This window comes from Tyto alba, unplaced genomic scaffold (genome assembly GCF_018691265.1).
Source record: "Tyto alba isolate M040663 unplaced genomic scaffold, T.alba_DEE_v4.0 Super-Scaffold_14, whole genome shotgun sequence".
Lineage (NCBI taxonomy): Eukaryota > Metazoa > Chordata > Aves > Strigiformes > Tytonidae > Tyto > Tyto alba.
This window is the reverse complement of record NW_024881276.1, coordinates 20,550,914-20,573,105: the sequence shown is the minus strand read 5'-3', so window position 1 is coordinate 20,573,105 and position 22,192 is coordinate 20,550,914. Positions and strand designations below refer to the sequence as shown.

The 22,192-nt window shown below is 38.6% G+C and overlaps 1 protein-coding gene across 1 annotated transcript in view; it reads left to right on the top strand.

Annotated features, from left to right (window-relative positions):
- Positions 1-6,477, top strand: part of CFAP47 (cilia and flagella associated protein 47) — a 341,806-nt gene extending 335,329 nt beyond the window's left edge. Inside the window, exon 64 of the mRNA XM_042788270.1 lies at positions 5,500-6,477. Within this exon, the coding sequence (XP_042644204.1) occupies positions 5,500-5,721 (222 nt within the window). The 3' untranslated portion in view covers positions 5,722-6,477. The remainder of the gene's footprint in view (positions 1-5,499) is intronic.
- Positions 6,478-22,192: the final 15,715 nt, after the last annotated feature.

The window sequence follows — 22,192 nt, the reverse complement described above, 5'->3', positions numbered from 1 at the left end:
CTCAGTTTTATGATTAAAAGCAGAGATCCAGGAAGTTTGTTACAGGCAGTGAATGTAGCACATCCTATAATTAGCAACATTGGATTTTGAGTGCAGAATCAATATTCAAATTTTTTGATTCACAAGCATGAGGAAAGGTTAGTTTGCTTATTGCGACTATAATTCTCATAATGCTAAAAGCTGATAACAACATGGGAACCATTGCTGTATGAGGGTATTCACATCATTGCCAGTCCTGAAGAAATGGTTGATATTGATTGTATTACATCTAAGCAGTGCTGTGAAACATCTAATATTTGGACTGCAGAAGTCAATAAAGACACCTTTAATTCTATCTGGAAATGTTCCTCTTAGCTAATAAAATGATTTTTAGCCATCTTCTTCATTAGAAAGTGCTCAAAGCCTGGCTGAAAATTGGTTTTCTTGTGTGAGGTGGTGAATGACTGCCTTTGCATCACTTCCTTTATGTTTGGTTTTGGGTTTTTGTTTGTTTGGTTTTGTCTGTTTTGGGGTTTTTTTCCCCCTTTCCTTCACTTATTCAACTGTCTTTATCTTGATTCATGAGCTTTCTTGCCTTTGCTCTTCCTTCCACAGTTCACATGATTCACATAAAGGTTTGCTTTAATTTTATTCTGGATACACTGATCATAATTGGTCAATTTTTGCTTGTCATCACTGCAGTATAAATTAAAGGGTCAGGGAATATTGGATGCACTAGCTGTAATTTCCTGTGTTTTAACTTATTTGGAAGTCGTGCAATTTTTATTTGGACTTTCCTGGGTTAACACTGTTTGGAAGATAATTGGAATACCATTTACCTTAAAAATCCTGATACTTGCTCCCAACATTTAATGCCCTCCTAACATAGATTCCTCTGGCAATTAATTAGCATATAACTCAGTAAAACTTCCAACCTACAGTGAATACACACGCATGATCTGTGTTCTGCAAATTAATCCTATGAATCATGAGCCATCTGTAAGAATGAGTTGGATACCAAAAAAATATGCTTTTATATTTGGTGACTGTTGCCAGTATTTGCTGAATAAATTACTTCATGAGCATTATTCAGTCAGTCATCAAGATGGTTAAATAACTTACTTGAATAATTTATGATATTTAGTAAGAAGTGGCAGCATGCATCTCATTTTTGAATTCTTCAAAATATTCTTCAGAAAGATTTAGCTCTGCAGATGGCCATTACTCCAACCAGGTTAGTCAAAGTATTACTTACTAGAATTGTTCAAAATTTGATATAATAAACTGCACTGCCTTAAGCATAGGAAGAAGAAGGAGTTCCTCTGATTTGGGAAATTTTGACCCAGTTCTTAGGCAAGTAAATACAGCTTCTAAGTCAAATATTCTATCATAATTATATGGTCACATATAGACGACCTTTTGAAGTCTATCTCTCTCCTCTCCACCACTCCAGAAAAGTCTGAAATTTGTTCCGTCTTTTCCTTTGCTGAAACATATCTGACCTGGAAACCCAAAACAGCAGCTTTGAGGCACTTGCACAGATTCTGAACTTGTTAGACTTACTCTTGCTGTACAGCCATATCCTGAAGAAAATACTTACGGCTTCAGCAGCATTTGAAAACCTAATATTTTGCTTTTGGAAATTAAATATTCTAGTAAAATAGACATTTGTGGATGTCTAAGGTTTTACAAAAATTACTGAATTCTAGGTTGTTTTGAAAATTATTGAATTCTAGGTGATTCTAGTACTAAACAAAGCACTAGCTCAAGTTATGCTGACAGTTACAGTAACTATTTTCCATTCATGTAACACTTGTTTCCCTTTTAGCAGAAAATGCTGAACTAAAACAAGAGTCTTTCAGTAAATCAGTTCATAAATGCACAATTTTTTCACAACTGACTGTCTCCAACTCTCTCAGATGATAACACATGATTTACACTAGATGGACTACCATAGTTCAAGATGATAAATCAGGGTGGGGTATTTTTGTTATTACTGCCCGGTTTTATTTTATTTTATTTTTTCTTCTAGCTTGATGGATCCTATCTAAAGGATTCATGAGATAATGCCCACAACATTTTCTCCACTGAACCCAGTGAGTTTCCATCAGGGAAAGAGCAATCCCTCCTGCCACAGAACAACACCTGACACAGTCTACAACAGCAACAGAATAGGTGTTTTTTTCTTCACCAAGTCAAGCTACAAACATTTTTTTCACAGAACATACTGTCTAGGATATCTGTATAGCAAACAGGAAATTAACAAAAGGTTTTTACTACCCAGAAGACTATATTAATTGTTCAATGATGATGATAAATGAAGTTGAGAGGTGGCATAGCCTACCACTTCTGTTTAATCCCACTGCAAATAATTTCTAACACTATAGACAGTAAAGTTACAGTATCCATGGATTTTATGAACAGAAAATATTTTTTTAGTAACTTGATGCTCAGTTTAAACCATTGGCTGAAACACCTATCAGATCTTTTCTCTGACCTTGAAGTGATCCGTGAAACTTGCACACAGTGAATATGACCCTGAGGTTAAATTTTCTTTAAACTAAATTGTTCATCTGGTGTACTAAAGAAATATAAAGCATTTCATCTTGTACTGAAGTTAATAAAACAATTAACTAACTTTGGAGAGTGATTTACTTTTCTTAAATGACAACTTTATCTTTGGACATAAGATACTGATGTTGGTTCATGTCACAGCTGCTTTTGCTGGATTTTATCTTTATAGTCAGTAGAGTCACTAGATAATTCCACAATATTAAATAAGGTTGAGAATAAAGATGAGTTAATCTGCCTGTTTTACACGGGAATAATATTCAATTTAAATTAGATTTTGATTTTAGCAGAATAGTAATGAAAGTTTAAAAAATTATTCATGCTTGGTGAAATATCTATTAAGATCTTATACTTACTAATCTTATTTGAATAAGGCAATTCATTCAAAAGACACTATGTAAAATCAGTACTGTCAATATTAAAGTAGAGGTTTTAAAAACTGTTTTTTTAAAATACACAGCAAAAACCAGTCACCTATTCTTTCAACATTAGCATGGAAAAGTATATATTAAGTTACCAAAATTCTGGTTAAAATCAGTTGTCTAACAAGAAGCACCACAAATAAAGATTCACATCATGATGGCATTTAAGAGCTGTAAGTGTGAGCAACCTGTATGTGAAATATTGTAAATGCTGTATAAGCACATAGCACAGATCAAAGCCTGTACCAAAGGGTTTACAGTTTAATGGTCTGAAACATCTTCCTGTTGAATAGCTGCAACATGAATGCAAAACTTCTTGCAATGATATCCCTTAAATATACTTTAACAATGACAGGGTAACAATTAGAACAATAGGAAAGAGCATATGAAGATGAAAAAGGGAAACATCATCGACTCAAACTTCTTCAGTGTCAGATATAAATCTGATATTTAACAAAATTTAATAAAGTTGGCCACTTTAACATCCTTTTTATTCTCTTCTGTATGTTGTTATAATTATGGAATGACTGTAGAGAAAGTTTGAGATGGAGGAGGTTGATTGGTCTTCCTTATGGCATTTGTAGTGCTTTACCTAGACCATAATTAATTGACTGAACGCAATAAACAACTAGACAAATATATACACCATGATTTGGAGACAGCTGATGGCATTTATGCTATGTGAAAATTTGTCACAATTTGTATGGATATTGTTGCTCCTCACTGTAGGCCAAATCTGGTTGGTGTATTAACATGCCCAGCAGCAAAGCAGAAGCAGGGATCTGAAGCTGGAATGAGCAAATGGGCCACAAAGCCAGCCACATTGGAAGCTGGACTGTTAACTAAATGCTTGAGGGAAAAACTCATGAGATTTGAGGTTGATGGTTTTACTGATTTCCTGATCGATTTGAGAGTATATACAGCCCTTCTGACCTTTTGTTTCCTTGGATGAAAAATTATACTGATGTGTAGGTGTAGTGGATATATTTACAAATGTTTGTTAGTAAGTTAGTTTTAAATGGGAGATAAATTGCATAAATCACAAGTGGTGTTGTAATGATAAATCTATATGACTTGAAGCAGGAAAGAAAGGTGATCCTACAAACCACGTCTCTGTAGTTCAATACAGTGTGATGCAAAAGCCTAGCACCAACTAACCTGCTCTAGAACCACAAGTGGCTCAGCTATGTGATTACAGTGCTGTGCCAAATGTGGAAAGGGAGATCTTGGGAATTTGGAATTATCACTTATTTAATGTGACTCCACTGCTTTGAGGCTACAAAGTCACAGAATCTGGTGTGTTCTGTGCACTGCATATGTATGTACTATGTACATACAAGCACTATGTTCTATATAAAAAAAATTCCACTTGTATACATATATTTTAATAGACCTACATCATGCCATACATTTTTAGTCAGTCCTCCCTGCAAGTTTTGCCTTGGAAGCAAAAAGTCCACACAAAAAACCTGGGGTTTCCAGTCACTGAGTGTGAGGGAATAGATTGCAGTACATGCCTTAGTGGGCATGCAATGCTTTGTCTTTCTTTTGCATAGTACCAAGTTGGACATAATGACACATAATATGACGTCTTTGGGATTTGTAATCTTTCTGTTGTTTGTGGGGTTTTTTTGAAAGAAATGAGAGCAAAAAACTAAAAATCATAACTAGACATTTTCCTAGATGTAATGACATGAAAATGCTGAAGACTTGGAATAAAGACTTGCTTTAAAAATTAGAGTGACATATTTTGAAAGAAAAATGACTGAAAGACCTTCAATAGATACACTTGAGTGTTTAACATCCAAAATTCTGCTTCAGGACACAAACGAACATAGGAGATAGCAGTATAGCCTTCATATGCAAAGAAATAATACTCCTTAAGTATGGCTAGATGGGATGTATGATGAGAATAAGAATCACATATTCAGTAAGAATCAAGTACTGAAGCATTACAAGACATGACATATAAACATATGCTCCATTCCTAGAGACCAGAAATAAACAGAAAGCAAATGAAGAATGTCATTTTTAATTCACATAAATATTCTTCAAACTAGAGATTTCAACCAGAAGCTGCAATTCTCTTATGCATACTCAGTCTTTTTCTCTTAGTTTTGTTCATTATTTTAGAGCAAAATTTCCACCATTTGATAATGCTATTATTACCAATACGAGAGCTGCAAATAAATCCTGCAGTATAAACCTGAGGCCTTTATATTGTACTGTGGAACAATTACCTTTGAAAAACATACAGAGGTATAGGGTTTACTAAATAAAAAAGGAATTTTAGATCAGCCAAGAAGCTAAATTTATTGTCTTTGTTATGTCTGGTCCTGAATAAAGTTAAATGTGATTTTAGTTCTCAGTCTTTGAGGAGTGCAATTCTCATTCAGTGTTATTCCAGTACCTTACACAGAAAAGGATAAATATCTTTTGAAATCAACAGAGCATGGTAAATCACTGTCAAATTTTCTACGTACTTGATCACTGATTTTTTTTTTCTATGTCTCTCCATTATTTTCAGACACTATCAATGCAGTGGATGTATAAAATCAATGGACTGCCTCCACAGACCCTACCACCTATAAGGCCAGCAAAAGTAATTTCTACTAGCAGTTACATAAGATCAGCCACAGTTCGACAGCGCAATTTTTTACGTGAAAATCTGAAACTTACAGCCACTGGAGTATCCTCACCAATCAAGGGGGCACCTTTGGTCCTGAGGACAAAACAGAGAAAGTTATGATCAGTATTTTTTTTTTGGTGGGGGAGGACACATTTGTCAAATAAATTTTGCAGATAAAAAGAGGATATGTTTTTTGTTTGGTGTTTGTTTTTTTAATCAGATATGGTATGCATAGATTGTATGCTTTATATGGAAGATTCAGAGTGCCTGAGCTCTACTAATATTCTTATTCTTTGTAAGGGATTTTGGATGCTTACCTAACATTTTATGTTTATCATACAGATGACAGCAAGTTCTAACGAGAAAAAACTTTGAGTTGAAAAAATATACTTGAAAATTAGGGTATTCAAACTAATGTTTTGCTTTCTAAGAGATACTAATTTAGTAAGGCTCTAATAAGAGGTTTTAAAGAACGTTCTGTGTGATGTTCAACATATTACACACATGTGAAACAACTAAGCAAAAACTTCCATAATAAAATCCTTACCCAGAGTTGAAACATGTATGCATGTCATATGTCCACAGCTTGAATGCCTTTCAGATTCTGTTGCTTCCGCAGCTTTCATAAATTATGACATCTTTTCTTTGTCTAAATTAAGAATCCTGATTTATTAATCCCATAACACTTCAAAATCTTAGATAATTACACATAGTATAGAATGAAAAAAAATGTCATCCCTCAGTATTTTTGAGTTGAGTAAATTTTGGAGAGTGCTTTAGAGTACTGAAATATAGAAGGCTATGAAAAGTCAGTGAGGAATGGAGCCAGATTTTACTTCTTTTCCTAAAATAAACAAAGCCGAGGTTCCATTTATATTGTGTTTCCATTTCCATTTTTCCCATCCACAGGTGACTTTAGATGGATATTCAGGCTTTCTTTGCTCTTGATGTTGTTGCGGAAACTCTTAAATAAACAAATAAACATTAAAAAATAAAATTTATTTCTTTGCACAATTAATCAACACTCTACAAACATACAAACAGCAAGTTCAATTGTGTGTGAGAGGAGAACAAACTATTACCACACAAACTCCTGGGGTTTAACGACAACCCAAAACGCCATCCAGGGGTTTAACGACAACCCAAAATGCTCAATCACTCACCTAATAAAATAAAAGGAGTCTCAACCTCGAGGAACATCTTAGGGCAGCGTCCCAACCCATAGGAACCCTGAGGAGTTTCCTTGGACGGTGTCCCAACCCAAGCGGAGAGTCCTTACCTGCAGCACACTTCTCCAGGTAGGACGAACTCAAAATGCCTCCCCCCAGGACTCCATTTATACCCGAGCTGAATCTGACCTGTGGTCAGTACCAGCCCCTATTGGCCAAGGACCCCAACTACCATAAAGCCCTGAGAACAAGGGCACAAGAAAGGTTCAACAGCCAGGGAGCCACATTTTCATCGGGTGGATGCACCTGCCACACACGTAATGTGGAAAACTATATTTGTGCAGACATGCTTTGTAAGATCGATGGATAGGTAACTCCTGCCTTCTTTCTTCATTGAGATTGTTTTTTCCTGATTTTACTAATAGAATGCAAATTGTATTTGTGCCTTTGTTTTGATGGCACAATGTACTTTAATGAAAAAAAAAAAAGGCTTGGCACAGATAAGTGCTTTCTTGGCACAAATACAGAATGAGCATCATTGCTCAGGAATGAGGAGCCTGAGAACAACCTATGTAGGTCAGTGTAAATGAGCACCAATAAAATCATTTTACCACAATGTGCCTGAGAATTTTGTTTATGCCATACATTTTAGAGAAGCTGTTACAGAAAATGTTGGGAACATATAAAACAGCAATGGCACTGTTTAATATCTCCTCTTAAATGCAGCATGCCCCATTTTGGTCAGAAACCAGGTAATCTGAAGCAAGAATAAAATCTGCTTTAATAATTCAGTACACAACACAGGAAAGATATTGTCAATAGTTATATCTGGTATATATCTAAAAGACATTTAGAAGCTATTGCAATATTCATCCTAAATGCTGCTGGGACCACAAATACAGCTAGATTTCATAGGAAGTCTCTATCTGCATATATAAATGAAACAAGTGTTTCTCTGACTGTAAGAAAACAGAATTGATGAATCAGAAGTATGCAATGGCTTCACAACTGAATACTCGTGTTCAGAAAATATTTCAGTGGCGACTTTTCTTTGTAAAATTTTTGTTTTCCTTGTTTTACTTTTTTTAAAAGTTTTGCTTTCCTATCTAAAATGACACTTGTTTGCAAGATGCTTAAAATCTTGTAATTCTACCAGAGATGGATTATCAGGTGGCATATAGGTGAATCACTTAGCAATTAAATGATGCTCACTGCAGAAATTTTATTTCACAGCTTGCTTGCTTGCATTTGCTACCACATGTAGCAGATTTTCAAATTTTTCTATACATTCAAACACTAAAAAAAAGCATAAGCAGATATTATGAAATAAGATAATATCAGAGGAGCGTTTTCAAAGGTGCAGTTTAATTTTGCTATCTATTTTAAAATGGAAGCATAGTCTATGCTTTCTGGACCAGATCACAGGTTTTTTTCAATGTATACAAGTTCATTCATGCATTATGCAAGGTATGCCATCATCAGTTGAATTTGTACCTAATATGAAAAATTTATTGTATTTTTCTCATTTCTTACAGAGTTTAAACAGAACTAAATATATTTTTTCTGATATTAAGAACATACTTGCAAAGGTGACTTAAATAAAGACCATTGTATCTCTGTGGTTGTAATATCCACAACATTTTACATACTATCTGCATGCATTTATGGATTAAGCTGACTATATAAGCTGTTTATTAAAAATAAATTCCTTTTCACTTCCTAGCTTAATGCTTTGCACTTCTATCAGTGATGTAATTGTATTCTTTATAATGCAAAGGCTAAGTCTAAGAATATATCTTAAAAAGCAGTTTCTAAGCACCAGCACTGGAAGATTTCCGGAATGATCAGTTTTATTCATTACTTTCTCTCTCCTTTTTGCTAGAATTACTGAACCATATTGAAAATCTTGGAGTTTCAACTCATGGAAGGAAAGGAACTGACATGAGAAAAGGTTATAAAATGCTGCTTTTGTTATATAGACTTGGAGAATTCACTCCAAAGCTTTAGATCCACCACTGAATCTGAGCTTCAGAGCCGCTTATCATCACCCCGCACCTTAAACATGTAATCTGCAAAGGAGTTTAACCATTGGAGATAGGTCTAAACATAACTGTTGCAGTTAGGGCTCAGGTTTAAAAGAAGCAGTCCAAGTGATTTATCTTATTATTAATTCTAAATTACTATTTATTATCATAACCTTCTTACAAGGAAATAGGAGAGAATGAACACAGCTTCAAGGTTGTGGCTTTTGAACAAGCCCTCACAATCTTTTCTCTGTCCTCATGCTACACCAGAGCAGTCACTAGCAGAAACTGGAAGATACAAAATTAACTTTGTTTCTTCACATTAGAGCTCCCTTCAAGATCTTTTTCTTCTGAAAAGGATGAAAAAAGTAGTATCTTCCTTCATATTAATCTGTGCAGGTACATCAGAATCTCAGGGTAATGGGGTGATATTGGTTATTATTGTAAATAATAGCTCTTAATTTCTAATTGCTCATTTTGATTAGAGATATAAAATTACTTGTATTGAACCCACTTACATATCTTGATATATATAAATATCAAAATCACAAAATAAAATAAGCTTCTCGAAGTCAATATGACAATTAAGGCCAACGGCTTTATTATAGTCTTTTGTGACACACATGACTCAACAGTGCATCTGCTTGCTACTGGCTTACCAGAAATACTAGTTGGCTAACCAGTGTAGTCACCACTTGTTTATTTATATTTCTTCCTCCCTTGTCTCTTTATGTCTCTCTATACTGATTCATCTTTCAGAGTAAATAAAAAAAGGATTAAAACCTTATGAAGCAACATTATTGCATAATGTAGAACTGGCTACTTTGGGAATGGGGTCTACATTTAAAAGTATTACTAACATACCATGTAGCTTTTGCAACTATTGAGCTCTGGGTTTTATGTGACGTGTCTGGTAGTAGGGACAGTCTGCCCTAGGGGGGGTGCAGGACTGTATGGTCACAGCACAATCTTCAAAACAAGACAAAAGCAATCAAACTTCTAATTGTTTGATGTTTGGCTGAGCTTTATTTGTCACAATACCACATAGGAGAACAACACAAGGATAACATGGAAATGTTTTTAGGATGCTTGCCATTGGCAGCTCAGCTTGGAGTGTGTTTTGCTGCTTCATAACCCAGAAGATTTCAAGATTGCTTATTCTACTCATGTCTGGGTAGCCATGGTATCAATGATACCCTAACACTATTTCATACCTGATCTCACTAGTTATAAAAAGGTTTTAGAGTATCCAACTTGCCCTTCAAGTATAATAAGAGCCTAACACTAACTCTTGTGTCAGTGCAGATTTTGTCTGAGTCAGGAGAACTGAGAGATAAAGACTGCTTTAAGCACAAAAAGTAATCATGATCAAGTAAAGAGCCCATTGGGGCATGGGTCCATATACATTTCTACTGCTAGATGCAAGGAAAGGTATTATTTTAAAATGGCTCTTTGGGACTGAAGCCAGGTTAGCAGAAGACATAATGCTGAACCAACAATGTTCCTACTTGAATAAAATAACATGGCAGCTGCCAAATCTGAGTATGCACTTTTTTTTCTCTTTGATCACAAATCCAAACTATCAGAAGAAATGGAAACTTCTGGCTCATCCTGCATATAGCAAACATCAGAAAAAAAAAAAGAAAATAAAATCTCTGTATATTAATATTCCTAGGAGGAAGACCTAATATTTAGGATAAGAAAGAAAATCCCTGGCTTTGCCTTCCCATTTATTTGCTTGTGAGACATTTAATATTTTTATTTCTCCCTGCAGTGACTGCTCCTTCTAAAATAAATGACTGAACAGTGCTTTACTGCTGACACAGATCACAGTTTGTTGCTAATGGAATGTTAACTGCTTTTTAAGTAACTCTGAATAAACCTGCTGATCCATAGAAGATTCATCTAAAAAAGAGTCCAATTCATCTACTAGCTTTTCCGCTTCCACTGACATGAAACATACTCTTCTGCAGTTTACTTTACTGCAGTTATTGTAATACTGATAGTGTCAAATTTCCTATAGTAGGATATTTTACATTTTGAGACCATGGCGTGATGACAATGTGGTGAGGTCATGCCAGGACATAGATGCCAAGGTCACTACAAAGAAGTCTGTCCAAAAAACACTGCTTGGTGACTAGAGAAATAAAGGGAAAGACATGGGACAAGGAGAGTCACTGAGTGTTTTTTTTTTTTTCTCTTTATTCCAGAATTTACCTCTTGTCTGCAAAGTATCCGATTTCTCATGATCAAAAATAAAATAAAATCTGTCAGTGGAAAACCTAATAACTCACTGCTCATCTTACCATATGAGTATACAGCAGAAGCCACCGAATCAGTCTGACACAAGTCTAAGTGACAAATTGGAGGTATATAGAAGGGTAAACAGCAAAATAAAATCTTGCCACTTACCAAATGAATAGTGTTGGTGTTCATTACATGAGATCCAATTTGCCAATCTGTACAAAAATCAAAGGCTTATTTTTTCCATTAATAATAACAGGTTTGCGAGGTGTCTTTTCTGTACTACTGGGTACAGTAGTACTCTTTAGGTTTAAGTATCATAGAATCATAGAATAGTTTGGGTTGGAAGGGACCTTGAAAGGTCATCTAGTCCCACCCTCCCCTGCAATGAATAGGGACATCTTCAACTAGATCTGGTTGCTCAGAGCCCAGCTGACCTGGCCTTGAATGTTTCCAGGGATGGAGTGTCTACCACCTCTCTGAGCAACCTGTTCCTGTGTTTCACCACCCTTATTGTAAAAAATTTCTCCCTTTTATCTAGTCTGAATCTACCATCTTTTAGTTTAAAACCATTACCTCCCAGGCTATCATGACAGGCCATACTAAAATGTCTGTCCCCATCTTTCTCGTAAGCCCCCTTTATGTATTGAAAGGTCACAATAAAGTCTTCCCAGAGCCTTCTCTTTTCCTCTCTGAACAACCCCAGCTATCTTAACCTTTATTCATAGGAGAGGTGTTCCATTACTCTGATCCTTTTTTGTGGCCCTCCTTTGGACCTGCTCCAACAGGTCCATGTCTTTCCTGTACTGAGGACTCCAGAACTTGATACAATACTCCAGGTAGGGTCTCACCAGCACAGGATAGAGGTGCAGAATCACCTTCCTTGACCTGCTGACCACACTTCTTTTTATGCAGCCCAGGATACGGCTGGCTTTCTGGGTCATGAGCAAACATTGCCAGCTCACGTCCAGATTTTAATCCATCAGTACCCCCAAGTCCTTCTCCACAGGGCTGCTCTCAATCACTTCATCCTCAAGCTTGTATTGATACCAGGGGTTGCCCCAACCCATGTGCTGGTCCTTGCACTTGGCCTTGTTGACTGTCATAAAGATCACATGGGCTCACTCTCGAGCTTGTCCAGGTTCCTCTGGATGGCATCTCTTCCCTCCAGCACATCAATAACACCACTCAGATTAGTGTCATCTGCAAACTTGCAGAGGATGTACTCTACCCCACTGTCTATGTCATTGTTGATGATATTAAACAGTACTGGTCCCAGTATGGACCTCCGAGGGACAACACTCTTAAATGATCTCCATCCAGACGCTGAGCTGTTGACCACTACTCTCTGGATGTGAGACCATCCAGCCAATTCCTTCTCCCCTGAACAGTCCATCCATCAAATCCATATGTCTCCAACTGAGAGAGAAGGATGTTGTGGGGGACTGTGTCAAAGGCCTTACAGAATTCCAGATAGATAACATCTATAGTTTTTCCCTTGTCCACTGATGTAGTCACTCCGTGATAGAAGGCCATTAGGTTGATCAGGCAGGACTTGCTCTTGGTGAAGCCATGCTGGCTGTCTTGAATCACCTCCCTGTCATCCATGTGCCTTAGCATGGCTTTTAGGACAACCTGTTCCACGGTCTTCCCAGGCACAGAGATGAGGCTGACAGGTTGGTAGTTCCCAGGGTCCTCTTTTCTACCCTTTTTAAAAATGGCTGCAATGTTTCCCTTGTCCAGTCACCAGGGTCTTCACCTGACTGCCATGACTTTTCAGATATCGAGATTGGCTTGGAAAGTACATCAGTCAGTTCTCATAAGTATCGTGATTGATACCTGGAATCCAGCATTTAATACAGTGGGCACCTTTGCCAACAATCTGAAATGCTTTTGACACTTTAATATCAATGGAGAAAACAAACACAAAGATACTAGGTCACCAGTGTGTATTGCCAGCATAAATATCCATTTATGAATAATTCTCTGTAATGTGTGGTATATTATGGAATTAACATATATACATTTAATGTAAGAAGAAAATAGTGATTATTTTTATTCCTCGAAATGTAAAATAAATACATATGTGCAAAACTGTGCTTGGAAAGTCAAGTTGAATGTGCAGGCAGTCAGGTGTGTGCTTCAAAATTCAAAGCATACATGTGAGTAATGGGTTGAATATGTGATAAATATGTGGACAGCACTGACTCAACAGTCTTGCATTGCCTCTGGCATAAACTGTTGCAACTGAATGTAAACCCTTTGATTTTAAAATGCTCTTCTGAGCCATGCAGCTACCTGGCTAACATTAATTGGTACTTGCATTCCATTTATCATTGTCTTATTTCTGCCCTAATGTTTTCTGTCTTAAAAACAAAACAAAACCAAACCAAAAACTCCAGCCCCCCCCAAAAGTCTACCTTGCCCAGGCCTGAGTCTTATTGTGCTCAGCTACCAGTTATTCATCATTATGAAACAGTTTTTAGTGAACCTGAATCTAAATTACATAGAAGAGATGTAGTGAAGGGGAGACACAGACAAGCATGTTCACAGCTACAGAATTAAATCTTTGTGGTAAAGTAATCGTATTGTATAGATTGTTTCTAAGGAAACATCTTTTCCCTTAGAGAACAGTAAATGCAGTGGCTATGGCTTTTGCCCTATCAGGGATTAATTGTTAGATGACATGGTTTTCAGTACTGAGACACAAATAGGCTGTTGAAACATCAGATTCGCTTGTTAAAAATATTATTAGTTGGGGGTGCAATGTCTGTAAGAGCTGTTTGGTCATTTGCAGGTCACAGGGGTCAACCTCCTCGAGTTCAGTGGCAGGAGTGTCTAGAATTATGATACCCATCTGTGCTCCTACCTTGGACTGTAGAGGACAAAAGGCTGCAACGAAGCTGCCTGGAGATTCCCTCCCCTTTGCTCCCCGCTTTGTGCTGTGGTGCTACAGTTGCCCAGATCAATAGCAGTGTTTAAGCCAGGGCTGTACAGCTGTAAATAAGGGGGAACAGCTGGGTGATATTGCTGCTGGGGATCCCATGGCTTTAAATATAACCAATCCATGGTCTGATATAATCCTTATCTTAACTTTCAGAGCATGCTGCAAATTATCTCTGCAGCCCATTCCCAGGTTTGTATTAACAGGAATAAATTTCAAAGAGGAAATCTGCATATAGTTTAGTGATGATAGATGATAGTGAATTGTGATGTTGCTCTTGGGAGGAGATTTTACCTATCACCTAGTGCATCTAGAATCATGGTTGGCTGCAGTTTCTATCACTTCTCAAAATGTAAAAAAATAAATCACCTGGTTATTAACAGAGACGATTAATGACAGAATCAGATAGTTAGATAATCAGTGCCTGAATGAATGAATTCAAAGCATCATGAAAAAGGAAAATATGAATATAGAAGGCTCATTGAAATTATTTGGGAAGAGAAAGATTATAAGTGAGGAATAGCTCCACCTTAAAGAAAGTAGGACAAAACAGCTGGCATAGAAAACTCACGAGGTTATGGGGGATTATTTAAACTAGAAACAGGAGATAAAAATCAGCAGGTGTTAAGGAATACTTGGGCCAGTCACAGACATCTGCCAGGACTGTCAACACTATGACAGTATCTCTGTCACAATGTAAAAAGTAAGAAGAATTGTGGTAAAACTGGGGGAAGGAACAGTGCAGATCCCAAAGAAGCATTGAGGAAAATCAGCTAAAGAAATTGTCCAACAAAAAAAAAAAAAAAGAAAACAAAAAAACCCCAAGCCTAGTTCAAATCTCTTATAGAAATAAATAAAATAAAAAGCACATTACCAAGGAAAACAGAACTTTGAGAGGAGGATTCTTGTAATTCTGGCTGTAAAGTAGAGAAAACAGAACAGTCCTTAACTGCAGTGTAATACTGTGGCAGTTGTTTCATAAAAATAGATTGTAAGAGTGTTTGGAGGGGAGGAGGCCAGTGAGGAGAGTCTGTTAGGATGTGGGTGCAAGAATGGGTGGCTCCCAAGAATAAAAGCACGGTAGCAGTCTAACACTACCAGCTACTGGCTCAAGAGAAATAATAGTGCATTCAGAATGTTGAAGAGGAGCAATTAAAAAGACAAATACTCCCCCCCTCCTTAAATAAACAGATTTATTCTGATAAACGTAGATTTAGTAATGTCACTTGATGGACAAGAGACAGTCAGGTGGTTAGGAAAAACACAGTTCCCCAACAAAATTTCACTGCATTTGGTTCATTTCCAGGAAGTATACAAGGTAATTAAATCCGATATCAGGATAAATTTAGCAAGGCCGTATCTTGATGCACTATATAACCATGTCTAGGAAAAGTAGTTCAAGAACATTCAAGATAGTACTATTTTTAACATAGTGTGAAGGTAACAAAGAAATAACTGGTGTTAAACTTGTAAGCAGATAATGATCATCATTTAAGTAAGTTAAAAATTAGAAATCTCTACTCTGCAACGTTCTGTAAAACCTAAAGAAGTGGCAGAGCTTTCTCTCCAGATGCCAGTCACAGTTACTGACACAAATACCACCTTCCATCCCTCATTGTTCTCCTTTACATAAGTATTACATATATCTAAACATTAACATCTAAATATATTAACTCTGACATATTGCTTTTCTTCTTCCCCCAGGCAAAAGCATCTCTTTGAGAAAGAAGAATGTGGGTGTATAGAAGGAAATAGAAAGTTAACCAATAATTTTCAATCCCTCCCAAAACTAATGCATACTCAGACAGTGCTGGGGGTGATGGTGGTGTGGTCATGTCATACAACCACAGCTTTGGCCTGGAAGAGCACAAGCAACTGCTGACAAACTGGTGACTGGATGAAGAAGAGTTTGGTTTTGCCTGGGCAAAACAACCAGGATTATAAATTTGGGAAACCAGCAGCAGTTGCAACTACCCCAAATCATCTGCTGTTGATTATGTGCTCTTCCAGTTAATTACTCTAGCAACTAGTGAATGCATCTAGTGGAGATGATCATCGGTTGTGGGTACCAAGTGAGGTTAGCATACCGGCAGTCATCTTGTAGCACTTTCTACTTGAGGTAGTGTGGACTACAGGTACAATTTCACACCAGAAGGAACGGACAGAAAACACTCTGGACTTTTTCAGAATTCAGTACTCCAGATTTTTGTATAATTTGATGAGTCATTTATTTCTCAGTGTCACATAAGAATGAATACTGACATATCCTCATATAATTCAATTATAAAATAAAATTTCTTGACTGGTAGAAAACCATGGACACTAAGACTATAGAGGCACTCTTTGTAAATTTCCCTTGATTTACTCTAATTTACCAATAACTGCTTAATCTTTTGCCTGTTATCTCCAAGGTAATGGCCTAATGCAACATTTGCTAATATATATATTCTCATTAGAAGATCAAACCAGATGACAAAGAACTGCCTCAGTTTACTAGAACAGTGAGAAGTAGTTTTGTTTATTAGCAAAACACCTTTGGTGACCTAGCCTATTCTGTTTTAAGAATGGTTCTGAGCTATACCAGCAAGTGATTTTTGATGCCAGGAACAGCGCTGGGTCACATACAGGGCCACACTGTTCAACTCTGCTTGCAAACATGATATGCTTTCAAGCATCTAAAATAAAATAGCACAGCTAGAAAACTAATGAGCAAACAGAAACTAACAAAAATAAATGAAGCCTGAGTAGGGAGACATAACAGGTCTCTGCCCACTTTTCCCCTACTGGAGTCATGCTGTGGTGGCAATTCCTGAACATTTTCCGTTTTGAAAGGAATGTGGTTTTAAATTAAGAAAAGAAAGAAAAAACAAACTAGACTTCTAAAGAAGTTGAGGAACAAGGTATAAGAGTACTGAAAACAGGGAGGCAAAAGAAGGTTGTGCATATGTGGTTCCCATGTATAAAACCACAATGAGTCAATACAGGCTGCTATCAAGTAATATGCCACACATGCAAGCTGTGCGGCAGCTGCTGAGCTCAAATGACTGACCAGCACCTGACAGCAAATTGGAAAATGGCTTCCTTTAGGACCTGTTACAACTGGAGATCAAGGGAGAAGAGGAAGAACCAGTAGCCTTCATGTATTAAGTAACTGTAAAAACCTTTAACTTATTATATACAACGTTATTATTACTCTGCGCAAAGGGTCGCTCATGCCAAAGGCACACCTGACTGAGAAGAGCATGTGTAAATCATGGAAAATCATTGAATAATTTAGGTTGGAAAACATGTTTAATATCACTCAGTCCAATCGTAAACCTAACACTGCCATGTCCACCACTAAACCACGTCCCTAAGTGCCACATCTACAAGTCTTTTAAATACCTCCAGGAACAGTGACACAATCACTTCACTGGGCTGCTTGTTCTAAGGCCTGATAATCCTTTCAGTGAAGAGATTTTTCCTAATATCCAATCTGAACCTTCCCTGGCACAACTTGAGGAGTAGAAAGTAAGACATGGCAAAAGCAGATACAAGAGTTTAATTGGCAGGGGAATATAGAGTGAGTCTCTGGGGATGGGGATCCTGAAACAGGGCATGAGGATCTGAGATTCTGTTTCCTGCTGTCTTCAGAGAAATTGGATTTCATGTCACAGATGCCCCTCTTCATCATCAATTTATCCGCTTATCAGAAAAACCTGCAAGTCCTTGCATTTCAGTTAACTGCCTGGGTGTGAAAGAGATAAATGGGGTTAGAGCTGGAGGCCCTTCCACTTCGATCTCTGTTAAGTGGCAACTACAAGGATCCCTTTGGGTGTCAAGACAGACTTGCAGGAAGTTGGTAAAAATGGCATAGTTCCCATGACTTGACAGCACGTGTGACTTAAGGCCTTAGACTTGTTTACTGCCTGCAGATTTAGAGAGTTCTGGGGAGCCTGGGCTCATTCTTGTTCTTTTCTCCAAGCAGTGGCTTGAAAGCAACAGGCTGCAATTTGGCTCTGGAGGATTCAACATGTAACCACTGGCCAGAAATATTAATAGCCAATAAATTATAGCCTTATGGACAAGAAAAATAATTTTTGTGATTGAATTCCTGTGGACATTTGTGATGGGAAACAGCCATCAACTCCTTGTCACTGCTTTGCACCATGCAGCTGAATTTCAGTGGCAGATGGGGCATTATACACTGGTAATTTAACACCAGCTGAGGCCCTCGTCTTTTTGGCATGTCTTTGCATGAGTCTTTATGCAGAGTGCAACATGGATCATGGAGGCTGTGGTTTTCAAAGTTCAAGAGAAAGTCAAAATCTTGAGGGCTCAAGTGCACCCAAAGCTCCTAGACTACTGATTTAAGCCATGATAGCAACACATATTTTAATAGGGGAGGGGCCTATATATATATACCATTGAAGCAACAGGTCAGAGTCATAGTTATGAGTTCACTAGGGCCACCAATCCTACTGCATTGGTGATGAGAGTTTTCATACAGGACACATGTTTCATCAAGATAATAGTGTCTGAGACTATCCACTTCCCAGGGAAGCCACAGGGAGTCACCTCTAAACTCTGAAAATGGCATCTTATCTCTGTGCTTTGTAATTCTTGTAGTTAAAAAGAAACAGAAATAGCTCCAATTTCACCTTATGGCTCCCCCACAAGGACAAGAAAGAGGCTCCTTTTTGAGATTATTGCAACAAGCGTGTGAATAAAATGGTGATTTATTTTTAATCACTGATATAGTTAACAATTAAATCTGTATAGTTTATGTCCAGCCTATGAGACAGCTAGAGCATGCAAACGTAGTGAACTCTCCACACAGTGCTGTGAGGGTTTCAGGTTGCAGAGCTCAATGTTTTGAAATAACTTGGCTACTGCTGTCTGCTGCAGGATGTTGTTCTACCAAGTGCGGCTGTCCAGGAGGCAGTCTGTCAGTAGATCAGCTGTCTCTCAAAGGCCAGAAGGGGCGAGCTTTTGGTACCTCAATCTGACAGCCAACCTAAGGCAAGTTTTCTCCGCCTCTGAGCTGGATCCCTAAATAGCAAAGGCAGGCCCAACTAAACAGATGGCTGCTTGGCCCATCTCTTAAATAGCCATGAAAAAAAATCACAAGGAGGAGGAGTGAAAACTGCTTTAATCTCCGGACTAGAGAAATGTGCTCCCCTGCTCTGTGCTGCATAGTTTCTGAAGGAGGTGTAAAGAGACCATGTCACCACACTAGCCTCTCGCTTGGCTGCAGTGCCTCAGGCTCTGTTTTGGGTGAGATGGATTTTGCTATTACAGATACTCTCTAAAAAGCTGTCCATATTCACAGCCCAGCAGGGCCCTACCACCAGCTTTTTCTTCTGCCTTTTAAAAGAGCAGAAGTTCATTCATTTCTCAAAGAAGGATGGGTGGGTGTCCATGGAAGGAGCAGACCCTGCTAAGATGGTGTCCAAATCCTGGCTTCCAGGAGTCATGAGCAGAGCAGAGCTGGATGCCAGAGCTGGCGGCACCAGGAGAGCTGTGACAAACCAGGAGAGCTGTGACAAGCCAGGAGCAGAGCTGCCTGTGTGTTGCTAAACACGCCCTACCCACAGGCTGCAGTGCAATGCTGGGGGGACACTGTTGCTCTGTTTCTGTCCCTCAGCACCCATGCAGGACACAAGGCAGCCCTGGGATAACTGTCTTTCCTGGTGCATACTCGAATACGCACTGTCAGACCCACCCTGCCTATGGGGTTAAGACCTCTTTCCTGAGAGCCTTCTCTCCCCGCTCTGCAGTCAATGGGGGATTTCAATGCTGAGCACTGATTTCTGGATGCTGTTTCATGGGCGGGTGCACACACTCCCTTACGAACCCATCCCTCTGTGCCAGGGTAGGCCGCAGAAGTCAGAGGTAATAGTGCTGGTGTCAGGCTGGTGCTGCTCCAGAGAGGCATAGGGTGGGCTGGGGGTTTTGAGAAGCTGGTGTGGAGCCAGTGTGAGCTGAACTGCAGTGCGGGGAACTAGTGAGCAAGGACATTGCTGAGCCACAAAACCAGTGCATGTACAGGGCTGCAGGCTTAGGAAGTGATCTGCTCACTCCAGCCTTGCATCCTGCTCTTAAATTGCAAGCTTTTGCTCAACAGCCGCCACAGTTGTACTTTTTTCCTCTGAAGAGGCACAGACGGACTTTTTTACCTCAGGCAGTTCAGGGACAGAAGGTGAAAGCAAAAAGATACAGACAAAATATCATTAAAAATACAAAATAAGTCCTCATGGCATTTTTATAGCACTCTTTACCCAAGAATATGTGCGGCACAATTAAGATGTCAGGTCCAAACACCCCAGTTCAGAGCAGCTGCAACTGGAGTTAATTACAGATGACACCCCAGTTGATTATACCATGGTTTGTCTGCTGAGCCTAACTACTTTCTCCACTGAAGTCTGGTTTGGGCCACACTTCAAAATTTTTATGTTATCCTTACTGCGTAAATAAACAGCTTGAGACTCACTGCAACGCCCTTCATTAGCATTGGCATTCATGAAAGAATAAACAAAAACCAGGCAGATCTCAGTCCTTGGCCCATCAGCACACTGAGCAGGCCATTCATCAGAGATGCCTGTGCACTGCAGTCATTACTGAGTGAGCAGAAGTATTTACAGAAAAATCCATGTCAGCCAACCCTATGGCACAAACAGTCCTGTAGTGGGTTTAGCACCTACCATGCTGCACCTCCTATTTAGAACTGACCTGTTTCAATTGCTGTAGCAGGGAAGTGGAGGGTGACATGCCTGCTCCTCAGGATAGACATACTCTACTCCATAGAGCTCTTCAGAAAACTCCTGCAAGTGTCCCTTTTAAGGAAGTGCATATAATAGCTGCAGATATCTCTGACAAAAGGGCCTCATTCACACAGTATTCAATCTGAAGTTGTTACAAAGTGGGACTTGAAGCTGTCTCTACAGAATTGTATCCGGGTATAGAAAACCAGTCCAAGCCTGCTCCTCCTTTGAGAGCCACATGGCTCGCAGCGAGATGCTCCTTGGCAGCTGCCTTTCCTTCCCAGTGCCACATCCCTGGCTCAGCTCCCCCCACCGCCTGATGCTGTTTTCTCACTCATGCCCAACACTGGCAGAGTATTTGACAGCCTGCTGCTATTTTTACCTTGTAGCTTCTTTACTCGGATGTCTCAATCAGCTGCTGCTTTGTTTTTTCCCTCCTTCTGCCTGCAAAATAGCAGGCTGGAGGCTCTCAAGTCTTGTTCCTGTTCCTGCTGTCCTTCAAGGCTTCTCTGTAAGACTCCCATTAAAGTCAGCCTCTTCTTTCTCCATCCCAAACCTTCAACAATGAAGGCACGACACATTTGTCTTCTTGTATCTGTCTTTTCCAGCTTGGCTCTGATCGAAAATGCCAGTTTCTAATGCTTGCTCACACCCGAAGCAAAGACAGAAAGGCAAGCACTCTCATTTCTCAAGACACCAGCTAAGAACCTTAAATAAGCTGAGGGAAGAAAATGATTCAGCACTAACAGGAGGTCTCAGTAACAGATGGCAGAGTAGACAAGCTCGCTTGTATTTGCTTGCACAGCGAGGCCTTTTGTGACAGTCTTCTGGAGGGGCTGCTTCACTTGAGCAGTAATTTTACTGGCTGGCAGGACAATGCTGCAACAAGAGCAGGTCCTTTGTGCATAGATCTTTACAACACTCACATCTGTCTGTGAGTGGTTTTCACACTTCCGGCTTACATTTTGAGTAGATAAACATGTTTTTGCTGAAAAATTTTCCTGTCAAGAAAAACTAATTTAGTTGTTCCTATGATATTTAATTGCTAAGTATCTTTTCTCAGAGCACACTTAAAATTAAGCTGTTTCAAAACAGCATGCTTTTATGTAGATACTTGGTTTAAAGAATGTCTTCTTATCCTCCATCAGAAAAGCTATTAATAGGACTTAGAAGTCAGTGACCTCTACCTTTTCTTCTGTGATTTAAAGAAACAAAAGAAAACAGAACGTGATTTTTCACAGGCTCTAGGCAACAACAAAAAAAGCCTATTGGATGTTGAACAATAGCACACAAGTTGTGTGACTAGGGCTAACGTGTAGGGTCAGCACTTTTCTTGTAAGGTTGTGACTGCTAGATCACCATATATCCCGATTAAAAGATATCATCTAGAATAGTAAACAGGAATGGAATACTTCAGTAGCCCTTAAAATAATGTTTTTTTCAGGTGCATATTCAGTGCCATCTCTG